Source organism: Arvicanthis niloticus, chromosome 20 (genome assembly GCF_011762505.2).
Source record: "Arvicanthis niloticus isolate mArvNil1 chromosome 20, mArvNil1.pat.X, whole genome shotgun sequence".
Classification (NCBI taxonomy): Eukaryota; Metazoa; Chordata; class Mammalia; order Rodentia; family Muridae; genus Arvicanthis; species Arvicanthis niloticus.
This window is the reverse complement of record NC_047677.1, coordinates 51,529,930-51,544,707: the sequence shown is the minus strand read 5'-3', so window position 1 is coordinate 51,544,707 and position 14,778 is coordinate 51,529,930. Positions and strand designations below refer to the sequence as shown.

Genomic DNA, 14,778 nt, shown 5'->3' with positions numbered 1-14,778 from the left:
GGGGAAAAGGTTGAGCTCTGTGCAATCCACATACGCATCTTGCAGTATGTTCTATCAGAGTTAACTCTGCCTCAGCAGTTCTGGCAAAACTGCACCTCGGCTAGAGTACAGGGCAAATTATAGTCAGCTGCAGTGGACACCCTGAAGCAGCCCCATATCCCACACCTGGGATTAAAATGAGAGCACATTCTTACATTATCTGTGTTCTTTTAAAGAAACCAAAATTCCAAACTAATCACTACACACTCGCGCAGAAAGCACGTGTTAATTTCACATTTGTCTCTTATTAATCTTTTACCTGCTTGCTGAACCTCAGCTGAGGAACTCATGACGGGATTTTTTCCTTCTTCCACAGAACACACACCAGAAGATCCATACCATTTTCCTGCTCCAGAGCCTGTCAGGCCTTCACGTCTGTATTCCTGTGTGACTGTCCCAGTATAGGGACAGTCACCTTCCTTCAGTCTCTAATCACTAAAGCAGGGGTTCTCAACCTTCCTAATACTGTGATTCTTTAATACAGTTCTTCATGCTGTGGTTGGACCCCAACCATAAATTATTCCGTTGCTACTGCATAACTGTAATTTTGCTACTGGTATGAGTTGTAATGTAAATCATCTGATATCCAGGATATCTGATATATGACCCCTGTGAAAGGGTTTTTGATTTCCAAAAGAGGTCATGACCCACAGGTTGAAAACGGATGCACTAGAGTCTAGTGTTACTTCTTGCTCCAGGGGGCCATAAGGATGAATGCATTTATTTGGTTTTGTTTTGTTCTTTTGTTTTTGTTTGCTTGTTTGGGGGGGTTGTTTTTGTTTGTTTTGGTTTTTGGGTTTTTTTTTGTTTGTTTGGTTGGTTGGTTTTTTTTTTTTTGGTTTTTTGGTTTTTTGGTTTTTGAGACAGGGTTTCTCTGTATAGCTCTGGCTGTCCTAGAACTCACTCTGTAGAGCAGGCTGGCCTTGAACTCAGAAATCCACCTGCCTCTGGCCCCCAAGTGCTGGGATTAAAGGCATGTGCCACCACTGCCTAGTTTGGGTGAATGCATTTATAATGGCTGTTCAATGAGTTTTTTAAATCACATGCTTGAGGCAGCATGATGTGAAGCCCACTTTTACGATTGCTTTTTGGTTAAAGGACAAAGTAAAGAATTCCCTGCTCTAAAAAGCCTTAGTGAATAAGCCAAAATTTACCTGTTTGGGGAAGCCTAAGCTTACTGATTATTGTCAGGGGAAGCTGTAATTAGCAGAGTCATCTTCAAGCTAGACAGAAAAGGATAGGTTGAGGGTGGCAACTGCCCCCCTGAAACCTCCAAAAAGAAGGACCTGGTGAAACACCGAATGTCAGAAGAGATGAACAAGACTGGTTTGAGCAAGCTGGGTACAATGATACACACTTGTAGTTCCAACAATCCAGACGCAGAAGCAGGTGGATTTCTGAGTTTGAGATCAGCCTGGTCTACATAGTGAGTTCTAGGCCCGTTAGGATCCTGTCTCAAAAAGAAAGGGGGCGGGGGTTTTGAGGTGGGGTAGGGAGGAGCACGAACCTGGGTGATCATCCAAAGAGAAGATGCATGGTCTGGTGAGGTTATGAATACTGCCTTTGCAGAAGGAAGACCAGCCTCGGTGGACCATGCTTCCAGATAAAGCTGCAATGATACACTCACTCTATTCTACATGTGTTCAATTCTACCCCTTGAACCTAACAAAGTAGAATGCACTAGAAACTGTTCTGTGTGACTTCCAAGGATTGCTGGCAAATATATATGCATCTGTCTCTCTCACCTCCAGGGAGACTTACCTTTGGACCCTGAGTACAGGGTTTCAGCCCACATCCTAGGCAAGCGTGCTAGTTTCGAGACAAAAACCATCTCTAGAGATTACTTAATTGCTCCATCTTCAAACTGGCAGGCCATGTGTAGTGTAGACTCTGCAACCCCCCCCCCCAAATGTGTCCTATTTAACACCTATCCCATAGAAACAAAGATGTTGCTATTGTTAAGCTGTTATAGATACCAGGCTACACAGTAGCCTATGCATAGTCTGGATGTTGGCTCCACTCCCTACTGCTGACAACATTCCTCTACCCTGGTTGCAGGCTCCTGGTTGGGTAATGAGCATGCAACCCCGGTCTATTAAGGCTGTCCTGAGGGGGTCTGTTTCTCTCTCCTCTCCCTCTTACACAGGCCATCTTGCTCACTTCTCTTTCCCAGTTCTTAGATGCACACCCTGCCATAGTAACTGACTTGTCCAGTCAGCACTTCCTAACTGAGCCAGATGAGCTCATGACTGTCATCCCTAGAAAGGCTGCAGGACTTCTGTACATTTCGGCCTGGACAACCTAGACAATGCTACATAACAAGACCCCTTCTAAAAAAATAAAATTCTGTTACCAGGAGCAATGTTTAACACCTAAAATCTAATACTTGGAAAGCTGAGGCGAGATTACCATGAGTTCAAGGCCAGCTTTGGCTATACAGTACGTACCACGCTCCAGCTAGAGCTATATGACAAGATCCTGTATCAAAACAAAACAAAGTACCTGTTAACAGGCATGGTAGTACACACCTGTAACACAATACTTGAGAAGTTTCGGGGAGAGGACAGTTCAAGGACAGTATGAACCATATAGTGAGGGTGAGGCTAGCCTAGGCCATAGAGATGAAACCCTATCTTAAATGAATTTCAAAGATAACAGTCACATAGCAGTCCTCACAGGAAGCTCTAGTGGCTGGGGCTAGGGCAGAGATAAGATGTGGCAGAGCACTGAGGACTAGCAGGTAGTCTAGAATGCAGGATATACTACTGCCTGAGGCAAAGCTGGAGGTGCAGTCAGCCCCACTGAACCCAGGGACAGATGCTTCCTGCTTCCTGAGCTCCCTCAGACTCAGGCACCAAGCACTTCTCTCAGCTCAGCTACTTAAGGTTACTTCGATCTCTTGCTATAGTCTGCCTCACCCTTGACTATTCTGGGACTTCTGAGCTTTGATTAACTATTCACTTCCCACCTAAGTACAACACAGGTTTAGGATGTAGCTTTAGTCTACCCAAGGGGCCAGTCTGTGGCTACGGCTGTAGCTTCTAAATCCAACTGTTAATTCCTATACTGCGGGTTTCTCTACTCCACAGGCCTCTCCTTTCTCTCAGAATATCCCACTGCAGGAAGAAAGAGAACTCAGATTAAATCCAAGTGGTCCAAAGTGGATAATCACTATGGTTTGCTTTCAAAGGAGGCCTACAATCTAACCTGCCATAAACAGGACAGTGAAATGTCCCATCCAACCCTTGATGTTTCCATGCAGTAAGAGGGAAGGAGAACCACCTTAAAGAATTACAAAAATTCCAAGTTTTCTCCTCCAGGCTTTTCAAACATTCATCTTGATCAAAAAACTTCTTCCCAAGATGCTCAGAGTCCCTTAGAGAACAGTTTTCAAGTTTGGAGGCACTTATTCCAGAACCTGGCAGTCATTGTTTGCTTGTGATTCTTCCTTTCTGAGGAGGAGACTCCTCACATCTGCTCAGCCACCTGCTCCAGGCTCCCAGAGCATGCCCACCACTGCCGGGGAATCCAAGAGGCAGCAGTAACAGAGGCTATCATGGACCAAGCAGATCCTGATGTTGGGATGTGTAACTAGCCTAGGTCTTGTGTGCACTCCATGGAGAAATGCACCCTCATTACCATTATCATCAGGTCACAAAAGTAGAGAATAGAGATTAGGGGACATTTCTGCATTCGGTGCAGGCCTGACTCTAGAGCCCACTCTTTTAACCACTAATGACATCACTCACTAGTCAATCACTAATGGGCCTTCATCTCATCCTGCTCTGCCTCACTGATCCATGCATGGATCCGTCACACAGATCTTGACACTTCTCTGCTTCAAATCCTTTTCATTAACTCCAATCCTGAGAGCCTGGGCTTCTCCCTTCCTGGAGCCCACTCAGTTCACAGGACAGAGGATGAAGTGCTGAGTCACACTGTTCACTGCTTTATTGAGATTCAGGGAGATCCTTCCCCCAAGAGACACCACAGTGTGAAAGGGACACTGCCTCCCGCCCCATCAGTCCATCTGTTCGTGCCTTTGTTTGGTCAGGATGTGCACCCACTATCCACTGGAAACAGCCTCCAACCTGTCCCCATTTCTTTTTCCCTTAGTTCTGAAAAATAATAATAATGATAATAAAGAAAAGGAAACAAAGATTCGGTAGTTCTGAGAGATGATTGTACAGAGCAAAGGTGGTACACATGAGAACAAAAAATAGAGTGAACACTTGTGGGTAAACCTAACGCCAAGGAGAGGGTAGGGATGACTCAGAAAACATGTACTGGGAAGAACCTGATTAACTACGTGCATGTTGGGTGCACATGGCTCTACTGGAAGAAGACAGGATATCAGCTAGGCAGACAACTGTAATCCCAACACTCAGAAGGCTGAGACAGGAAGCCTGCCATGATGCCAGTCAGGGCAACACACACCACATGATATTAAGATGCAAAGAAAAAAAAAAATACACAATGCACGGAGGCACACAAGCAAAACATAGACAGACATGACATGTGCACATGAGGAAGACAGCGTAGTGTGTTCAACACATCACACACACCTACCCAAGCACACCACAGCACACACCCACAGCCACTGTGCAGTCACAGGTGCAGCGAATACAGACAGTACAAGTGATGACAGCATGAAGAAGCACTCAGAAAAGAACACACTTGCACAGGAGCCACACCCAGCTGCCTAGGAGAGGGGAGGATGTGGAGTGTGTGTGTGTGTGTGTGTGTGTGTGTGTGTGTGTGTGTGTGTAGAATGAGTCCTCTGGAAGAAGCAATGTTTAAGGAGAGGAAGACATGGGGATGTGTAGAAGGAGAGAATGATGAAAAGAGATTCTGATACTGAGAAATGAAGAGAGAAGGCCCTGCTAATGTAGGAAGACCCCCTGCTGCTGAAACGGCAGGAGTTGCTGTGGTAACTATACAAGACAGGCAGGCTATGGGAGAAAAAATACCCCTCTGGAGTCATGAGTGAATAGCTCCAAGCAGGGTTCAAACAAAACTGTGAAGTAGTGATATAAAATTATATGGAAAGAAAGAAAACAGTCTGTTCCCCAGAACACTGGAGACCCAAACAACCACAGATACACAGACATGTATTTATAAGAGGGGGATTGGAGCGTGTTCTCCAGGTTGGAGATAGAAGTCCTTACCCTCCTCCCAGTCCCCCACCCTCTTCCCATACCCTTCCCTCCCCTACTGGCCTTATCCTTCTGGATACCCCCTCACTTGTAAAGCAAATGCACTCGACTCCCATCACAGCTAAGACGGTCAGGGGGCTCTGAGGGTCCCCTGGGAAGGCCCCCAGAGGGGTCTGGGGGTGTTGGGGGGTGGCGCCGTGAGCGGAGCTGCTGCCGAGACTGGAGCTGATGGCGCAGCTCAGAGACACGCTCCTCTTTCTGGAGGAAGAAACACAATTGGGAGTGTGGGAGGTGGGTGATGTGGAATGGGAGGAGGGAAAGGGGGAGAGACATTGAGATGTACAAGTAAGAAAGGAAATTAAAATGTGAATCGAGGGAAGGACAAAGGAAGCCACAGAACATAACAGCACCAGAATGGATGAAGAAAATAAATGATTTTTAAAAGAGAGAGAGAAAGAGATTAAATGAAGATTGCATCAGACAAATGAAGATTGCATCAGCCCCACCATCCCTCCCCCCCCCCCAGCACTGCACGGTCCCTAACTACAGTATGGACACAGTAAGAGTGGGGGCAACAAATGGCTCACAATGGCCTCCCCCTAACTACTACCAGTGACTGATTGCTCTTTTGCCTCAGGAGGACTGAAATCTCCAGAGTGTCCTCCCTCTCCTCAGGCTAACACGACTGAAACTCAACCCTTTCCCTTTCCCTCTCCTGTTCCTCTGCAGGCTTTGTGAGACCCTCTGTAAATCACCAACACTTGAAGGCTCAACTACAGACAACCCACGCTTAGACCCTGGTTGTCACCACACACCTCGGCGATGATCTTTTCCAATTCACGGTTTTCTTTCTCTAACAGTCGGGACTTCTCTTCCTCGTTGTTGTTGGTGGATGATCCTGTTTTCATGGTGTCCTGGGCTTCAGACTGCCATTCCCCTCGGGTGATCAACCTGCGCATCTGGGGACAAAGATTTGGGCATGAGGTGGCACTGGGCTGTGTGAGTGAACAGCTGGTAAAAAACAGTAATGAAAAACTGAAAGACAGGCAAATTAGGACAGAGTCAAAGCCCTGCTTCCATCTAGGGAGCCCACGGGAGAGTTAGCCCTCACCTTGGGCACAAAGAGGACAACCAGAGTAATGTAGGAAGAGAACACAATGGCCAGAGAGGCAAAGGCGAAGGCTGCATCCTGCTGACTGGAAAGGATCATGGTCACGGGAGCGGTGATGAGACACAGGACCTGGGAAGACAGCGTTTGGGAGACTCAGAGCTATGTATAGTTCAAGTGAGATACAGGGTTTCCTTCCCCACAAGAGTCAGTAAAGACAGACTTGTGATGAACATTCCACAAATCCTCAACTTTATTTTTTTTTTAAACTAGAGGTTTATTTATTTTATTTATATATTGTAAACTGTCTTCAGACACACCAGAAGGGAGCATCGGATCCCATTACAGATGGTTGTGAGCCACCATGTGGTTGCTGGGAATTGAACTCAGGATCTCTGGAGGAGCAGTCAGTGCTCCTAATCAATGAGCCATCTCTCCAGCCCAATCCTCAACTTTAAATAGCTAAAACTCAGAGATAAACTACCAAACCAGTTCTCAGCTCTAGATCAACACTTCCCTCAGGATCTCTGCATTCAGTCTGTTCTTCAGATGACTTCACTAGGTTATCGCAAATGATATAAGGTAGTGTGCTTTTCTTAAAGCTTTCCCCCCCTTATCTCTTAAATCATATATGTGTGTACCCGTGCATGGGAGTGCACGTGTATAAAAGGCTAGAGGAAAACCTCAGCTTTCATTTCTTCTCCGTTTTGGTTTTTTATACAGGGTCCCTCACTGGCTGGTCACTGAGAGCTAAGGATCTACATGCATGTCTGCATCTTATCAGAGCTGGTATTACAAGCACATATCATTACACCTAGTTTTTCTGATGTGGGTTCTAAAGTTGTCTTGTAAGCATCAGAATCTAACATCTAACACCCCAGCCTTCCCCGGTCCCCACCCCACCTGCATCTAGTGTGTTTTTTATGTCCTCTGAATTCAAACATTCCTTCCCCCAAAGAAAGAGGGAGACGTGAAAGCCGGTCAATTACAAGATTCAGGAAGCCCAACCCCGAAGTTATATAAGCAGTAACCAATTCCTGGTGAAAGAGAATGCTTTCCTATAGAATTGCCTACAAGTTGGGCGGGGGACTCTAGGTATGCAGTTACTATGAGTTTGCTGTAGTAGACATTTTAGATATCATAAATGCCATTAAGACGCCCGTATTCCTGTAGTAACCCCAACAGACGCATAGGTTCACCAAGTGTGATGGTTAGCTTTGTCAGTCTGAATTCTAGACTCAGGTGGTTATCAATGAGGTTTGGTATGTGAGCATATTCTGGGGTAGGGAGATCATCTTGATTTCTACTGTTAAGTGATGTGGGAAGACTCAATCACTGTAGAGGGCACCGATCCCTAAGCATAGGATTCAGGGTTGAGCTGAGTAAGGGTGCATGCTGTTATTTCTCTTTGCTCTTAATTCTGGATGACCAACTACTTCAAGGTCCTGTGCTGACTTCCTTCAGTGATGGATTATAACCTGGGATTGTGAGCTGAAATAAGCCCTTTCTCATCAAAGTTGTTTTGTGTTAGAGTGTTTTATCACAACAGCAGAAACGGAAACAGAACACTAAGCTAGACGTTGGTAGAATCTTTTCTATTGTGGTACCCTACCTAGGGTGAACTAACATTTGCTCACGTCTCCTTGGTAGAGTCATTTAAAAAATGACTTTATAAATCAGACATTAGCCAGTGTTTTATGACTCCTATACAAGCGATCTCTTCTGGTTCTATCACCCTCACCATGCTGCGGTCCATTTCCAGGGCCAACGCCAGGTGTCAAGTAAGCTTACCGCAACATTGTAGATAGCCATGCCCACAGCCCTGTGGTCATTGATCTTTTCAGTGGACACACTTTTGGTCTCATAAGCAAGAAAGATTCCCAGCAGCAGCAGCAGCCCCTTGTAACCATAGAAAATGCCTAGGAGAGTAGCAAAGGGTCACAGAGGCAACAAGGGATATCATACCCCCAACTCAGTCCTCTTCCTCTTTCCCCTCTTTGAGCATTATTTACTACTGGTCCTCTGTGTAAAGAAAGCCCCGCCCCCTTTCCATCCCAGCCCCTCTGTGGCTTTCTGTGGAGCAGCTAGGAAGGATCCAATGGATGCTACCCAGTGTCTCAACCCATCTCCTCCAGGCAGCAACATACAGCACAGGCTGAGTTTTAGTTCACCAGGTGGATTTGTAGATTGGTTGAATGCTGGTCAGGTTAAAGGGAGGCTAAGCCTGCGACCTCACAACCTTAGTCACTTACTCTCAGGAGCTGATCAGACACAGATGGGTGAGTCCACCCACCCACACTGGCCCTCTGCTGAACATCACTACCCACAGCAAAAGACCAAAGCTCTCCTATTCTTGGAAAAGTTTAGTGTAGTGATAAGGGCACTGAAGCTGTCTCCTCTGAATGGTCCGTCTCTCCTGGCTTGTTGTTGTTACCCTTTTTTCCTGCTTATGCTTCCTCCCTCCCCTCCTCCCACCCACATCCCACACACCAAGCCATGTATTCATCTTCTTGGAACTGCAGTGCTCCAGCTGGGGCAGAATGGAGACATCAATGTCTTCCTTTGGTTCTTCCTTGGCAAAAGTCTAATAAGGGGGAAAAAAGGAACAGGGTGAGTGACTGTATTCTTATCCAGCTCCTGAACCTCTGCCTCTGCCTTCCCTGTGAGACTCATTACTGTGCCAGATCCTACTCCAGGCCTGGGGACATTCTCCTGAACACACTAGAAGGGCTTGCTCCCCCCTTTCCCCCAAAGCTCGGAAACCCTACACATCCTCCCAGATACGACTTCCCTTCTTTAGATAAACCTAGAAGCTTCTGATAAGGTTTCATCTGGCAAAGATCTAGAATATCTAGAAGATGGTAAAGTTCTCTCCCTGAGTAGCTTCCTTTTCTTTTTACTATGTAGCCATGGCTGGCCTGGAACTCACCATGTAGACCAGGCTAGCCTCAAATTAACACAACTCTGTCTGCCCCTGCCACCGGAGTTTTGGGGTTATGTGCCACTACTCATTTCCTTCAGGACCACACACAGCCCTGGAGATGCTAAGCTGGTGAACTCTACCCAGTCTCCTGACTCCAGCAACTCAAATGATAGATACCTCAATGGTTCGGTGCAAGGGATCCACAATCTGCCAGATGGCAAGAGTCAGGACGTCCATGCCCACCAGCAGGCCGACAGTGGCATACAGTTTCCAGGGCTCTAGGGTCTGAGAAGACAGCCAGAGGAGACAGGTCAAAAGGAGATCTTCTCTATGCCCAGAATCAAAGGCTGCATATGGGGAGTAGCTCACCTTTCTCCATTCCTTCTTCTCCTCCTTCTTTGTGAAGACTGTGTGGACCCACCAGATCTTGGTAAACATAGAGCCATAGCCCAGACTAAAACCTAAGCCCAAGAGCCAAAGGCGGGCCTAGAAGGGGAGAAAGGACACTGGAAATAGATTGGATTGAGACCATGGTGGATGGAACTACAGGAGGCATTGGGAATAATGACCAGAGGGCAAAAAGCAAGCAGGATATAACAAGCAGAGAAAGGAGGGGAGAAGAGGAGAGGAGAGGGGAGGAAAGGGGTCTGCATTCACCCATTCCCCTCATCTTTACTGTCTTTACTACTGCCACAGCACCAGGGTATTCTTGGTAAACCCTTACTGACCTTATCTAGCACCAACAGTTACCACCGGCACACCTTTGAATGTGACATAGCATGGTCCATCACCTCCCAGGCCCTTGCTGAACCTGTGCTCACCCACCAAGCTATGCTGAACTACTCACTCTCCCTTACCTACTCTCTTTCAGATCCCATGCATCCTCCAATGCACAAAAGCCCTGAGGCCCACTCAAACACGGACAGTGAGCCACTTCCTTTCTCTGTCTCCACAGCACTTTCCACAGTCACACCACAGCCAGCTGTCTATCTCTCCTGCTGCGTGCCAATCCCACTAGAAACTGGCACTTCCTCAAGAGGTGAACGCATGGATGTGTGCACATGCTGTGTGCACAGGGCATGGTCAGGACAGAAACAGTGAAGAGAGGGAGTCGGGGAAGAACCAGGGAAAGAGTGGATGCTTCATATAGGAGAGAAACATTCAAACATCATTGAAGCCAGCCTTTCCTCATAGTCCCTGAAAATCCATGAGCCCAATCCCAAAAGCCTCCTCCCTCTGTGATATGTCCCTTGCTCAAATTCTATCTGCTTAGATTCTGCCTTCAACATTTCAAACTCCAACCAAGGCTCCCACGGGAAAGCCCAGTTTTGTTTCTCAGCCCACATACCACAGACAAGCCACCATTGTTCACAGGTTCTGTGTGCAGACCCCTTCCTTTGTCTTCAGTACATCACCCCTCTCCTCTCCAAGGCATGCCTAGCAACCTTGCAACCAGCCAGGGAACTGTAGAATGGAATAGGTCTGGCACCCAGAAAGAAGAACCAGAGGCAGAGCCAGAGCCAAAGAGAGACCAGAGGGTGATACTAGGAGGCAGGAAAGGAGCCACTAGTCAGGGGAAGAGGAGAGACAGGAAGGCTGCTCCTGTGAGGGCTAGGAAAGCCATATTCTGCAAGGCCTATATTGGCCCACCATCTACTTACCTGACAGACAAATGGGAACTGGCCTCTCCCTATGTGGTAACCATCCAGTCCAAGGGGGAAGACAGCAGCTAGTGCCAGTGAACAGCCCACAGCAGTCAGATTGTTCAGGTTGGGCTGGGAGTTCTGGATATAACTAGGGCAGAGGCGGAAAGGGTGGGAGAAAGCACAGAATTACCCCATCTCCTCCAGGGAGGCTCAGCTCTCCAGAAATGCCATCAATAGCACGACCCTATCCCCAGGGCCAATAAAGGAGACAGGCTGGGGACAGGCAGAAAGAGCACTCAGGATAGGAACACTGCTGGGCCACAGGGCTGGACCTAGGGGAGCACAGGGCTTCTGCAGCATAAGGCCTTACTGGAATGGGTTTTTTTGGTTTGGTTTGGTTTGGTTTGGTTTGGTTTGGTTTGGTTTGGTTTGGTTTTCTAGCTGACTACTTTGAAGCAAGGGTAGGGGTCTTGCCTCATCCCTCTTACATTTCTGGTATCATGCTACTCTCTGACACGTGGCCTTGAGAGTTACAGTTGTCCTACTCTTCAGAGAGTATGGTCAATATTTGGAGAGACAGCCAGGCCAGAGATCCAGTCAGAAGAGAAACTTACCGAACGTGGGAGTTGTAGATGTTAAAGGACAGACAGACAACAGCAAGGACAATGCCCAGGCTGGAGAGAACTGAGACGGAGATAAAGAGTTTCTGTGACAGGAAACGGAATGTCTTGATAACCAAGGTCTGGTCAGCTGGGGGAGCCCCTCCTGCATGGCACAGGGGAGGAGGAAAGAAAACGGAGGAAGGATGTGGCATCAAGGCAGGATAGGAGACAGTGGAGAAGGGCAAGCTGCTGAGGGAAGGAGCTTGTGTGGCTGAAGACACGAGGCCCTCAACACACCGAGGGGCTGAGGTGAGCGGAATGCTGGAGGACGATGGGAACCTTGAGGAACACATAGAAATAAGACAATGGGGTCTGTGCTGAAGACGAGCTCAGTCTTTGACTGTTCATTCCTTTGGAGGTTTGTTTGTTTTGGTTTGGTTTGGGTTTTTTTGGAGTTTTTGTTTGTTTGGTTGGTTTGGTTAGTTTGATTTGGTTTTGGTTTGGGTTTTGGTTTTTAGAGACAGAGTTTCTCCTTGTAGCCCTGGCTCTCTCTCTGACTCCTGAGTGCTGGGATTAAAGGTGTGAACCACCACAGGCAACTTTTATTGCTTGTTCTTGTTGTTTCTCTGCCTTACAGCAAGGGAAAATAAGAGATGAGTGAAGGGAAGAGATGAAATGACCCTATGAGTTTATTAGTCACTCCACAAAAAGGTGTAAAAGACAATTACAGAAGCAGAAAGCCAGAAGAGCCTCAAGGATCCAGTGTGGTCTTCTAGCCTCCAGCAAAAGACAGAACAGTTCTAGCAGGGATGTGTTCCCCAAAACTGTTCTCCAGTTACTCTTAGGAGGAAGCTCAAATCTGTAATGGGGTGGGGGTGGGGGAGACTCAAAACACCTACTTAATTTCAATTTGCTCAGCTTTAAAAAAAAAAAATTAAAGAGCCAACTCAATTTAGGCCATGCGGCGTCTATAACTGTACAGAACACTGACCTAAATTCAAGCTACAAAAATAAATAAATAATTAAAAAAATATGAAGTAAAGCCTAGGCATGTTAACTCACACAGTAATGGAGATAACACTTGGGTGGCTAGGACAAGATTGACTTAACTTTGAGGTCAGTTTGGTCTACAAAGTAAGGATCTGTCTCAAAATAAAACAGGGGTTAGGGGAGATGGCTCACCAGGTCACGCTGTTCTTCTAGAGGACCTGAGTTCAGTTCCCAGCACCCACATATATGGTAGGTCACAACCATCTGTAATTCTAGTTCCAGAGATTCTGGTGCCCATTTCTGGCCTCAGAGGGCACCAGGCAAACAAATGGTACACACATACATGCAGGCAAAACACTTATTGACACATTGAAATTAATTAAATCCGAGGCCAGCCTGGTCTACAGAGTGAGTTCCAGGACAGCCAGGGCTACACGGAGAAACCCTGTCTTGAAAAACCAAAAAAAAAAAAAAAAAAGAAAAAAAATTAAATCTATAAAGCTGGGTCAGAAAGATAGTTCAGTGGGTAAAAGCAATTGTTATGCAAACCTGGCGACATGAAGTTAGAGCTGAAGAACCAGGTAAAGTCGGGAAGGAGAGGACCAAGTTCACAAAGCTGTCTTCTAGCCTCCACAGGAACACCACAGCCACACAGCATGAATGCACACACACACTAACTTTTCCAGCAGTGCTGGTAATGATGAGATTTCACTGGGCAAGGCTGCCTTCGATGGCCTTTACATCAATAGGAACTTTTTTTTTTTTTGTCTACCTCCAGTATCTTTCCCATTTCCTGTCACTTAGCACATCAAAAGTAACAGCTTTCTTTCCCTCTTGAAAAAGTGCAAGATCGGGCTGGAGAGATGGCTCAGGAGTTAAGAGCACTGGCTGCTCTTCCAGAGGTCCTGAGTTCAATTCCCAGCAACTGCATGGGCATAAAGTTTCTTGCTACCAAGCCTAATGATCTGAGTTCAATTTCCAAGACCCACACGGTGGTAGGAGAGGTCTCTTATGGTTGTCCTCTGACCCCCACTTGTACACAAATGAACGTATAAAATGTGAGGGGAAAACAAAACAAAAAAGGACAAAAGAGCCAATAAGAACAGTATGAAATTCTGCCTCCTGTCCCACAGCTGAGCAAGTACTTTCCGGAGAGAGAACTGAAGACCCTGGTTCTACCATATCAAGGCTGGATGACAGCTTCCATTTCTCTCGGCCTCTGTTGCCTTTAATTCCCACCCACTGAAACGGAGCACTGTTAAAAAAAACAGGGCCTGATCCAACTCCTGGCCTCATCCAGCTTCACACCAACTCACCCCTCCTCCCTTCTTGGGGGCCTATGTTCACTCCCAATCCCTACCCTGACCCACCTTCCATTTCAACCCAAAAGCAACCCCCCCCCTCACTCAGATGTATGTATGACAATGACTCTTCAGAAGCACCAAAGAAGAACTCACCGATCCACTTATCTGTTTTGGACCAGGAAAGATCATCCTTGGTGCTGTCGTAGTAGCCGATTTTCTTGTAGCTGCCGCCTGAGCAAAGGACAGGAATTGCCGTGGGTAGGGAGAAGCCATTTTCAAGTTTCCATTACCCTAGAGGTTGCTCTCCGTGGTTGCACGAAATAATATATAATAAGCAACCCAAGGATGCTGTAAGGACCCAAGTCACCTGGGTAGGCAACCTAAATCCATGGCAACACAAGGTGGTTCCCAAGGCAGCAAGTTTACATGAATAAGCAGTAAGTATCTATGAATAAATAAATATGTATGTGTGTGTATATATGAATAGTAATATAACCCTTAAGCATGTAAGGCTCTCTGCAGAGGAAGACGCCTTGGCACGTCTACCACATATTCTACTGCCTCACACCTCTCCCAGCAGCTCGTCTCTCGCTTCCAAAGCTTTAAACAATTTCTGCCTGTTCTCCCTCTTATGATGGACAGAATTGCAGGAGCCATGGCTTTAATTTTAGAACCCTCTCTCCCTTTGGCTTGGGTTCTAATGCCTTGGAGAAGATACATCTGCCTCTTCGAGTGCCAGTCAGTAAAATGCAGTCACTCCTAAGATGTCTCTTTGCAGAATGGCCAGTTAATACAACCTTCCTTCCAAACACCAACTCACACCCACTTCACCCTGGCTGAAGTCCAGCCTCACTTGTCCCATATACAGAGAGAGAGAGAGAGCTGAGAGGATTTGGTGGCAGAGGTGGGGGTGGAGGGACTTTTCACAGAGGCTAAGAAATGGGTCTCTTGGCCACACCACAAGAGGCTAAGTCAGGTGAAACTGAGAGATTAACTCACAGAAGCTCTGC

General features: G+C 46.8%; 1 protein-coding gene across 3 annotated transcripts in view; it reads right to left on the bottom strand.

The window, feature by feature from the left end:
- Positions 1-3,975: 3,975 nt before the first annotated feature.
- Gabbr1 (gamma-aminobutyric acid type B receptor subunit 1) overlaps positions 3,976-14,778 on the bottom strand; it is a 28,357-nt gene continuing 17,554 nt past the window's right edge. For all 3 annotated transcript variants that reach the window (XM_034523755.3, XM_034523756.2, XM_076916879.1), the window contains 10 exons: positions 13,922-13,999; positions 11,487-11,637; positions 10,888-11,020; positions 9,596-9,712; positions 9,404-9,511; positions 8,794-8,887; positions 8,095-8,222; positions 6,307-6,435; positions 6,011-6,154; positions 3,976-5,453 (listed from right to left, as the gene is read on the bottom strand). In XM_034523755.3, the coding sequence (XP_034379646.1) occupies positions 5,280-5,453; positions 6,011-6,154; positions 6,307-6,435; positions 8,095-8,222; positions 8,794-8,887; positions 9,404-9,511; positions 9,596-9,712; positions 10,888-11,020; positions 11,487-11,637; positions 13,922-13,999 (1,256 nt within the window). In that variant the 3' untranslated portion in view covers positions 3,976-5,279. The remainder of the gene's footprint in view (positions 5,454-6,010; positions 6,155-6,306; positions 6,436-8,094; positions 8,223-8,793; positions 8,888-9,403; positions 9,512-9,595; positions 9,713-10,887; positions 11,021-11,486; positions 11,638-13,921; positions 14,000-14,778) is intronic.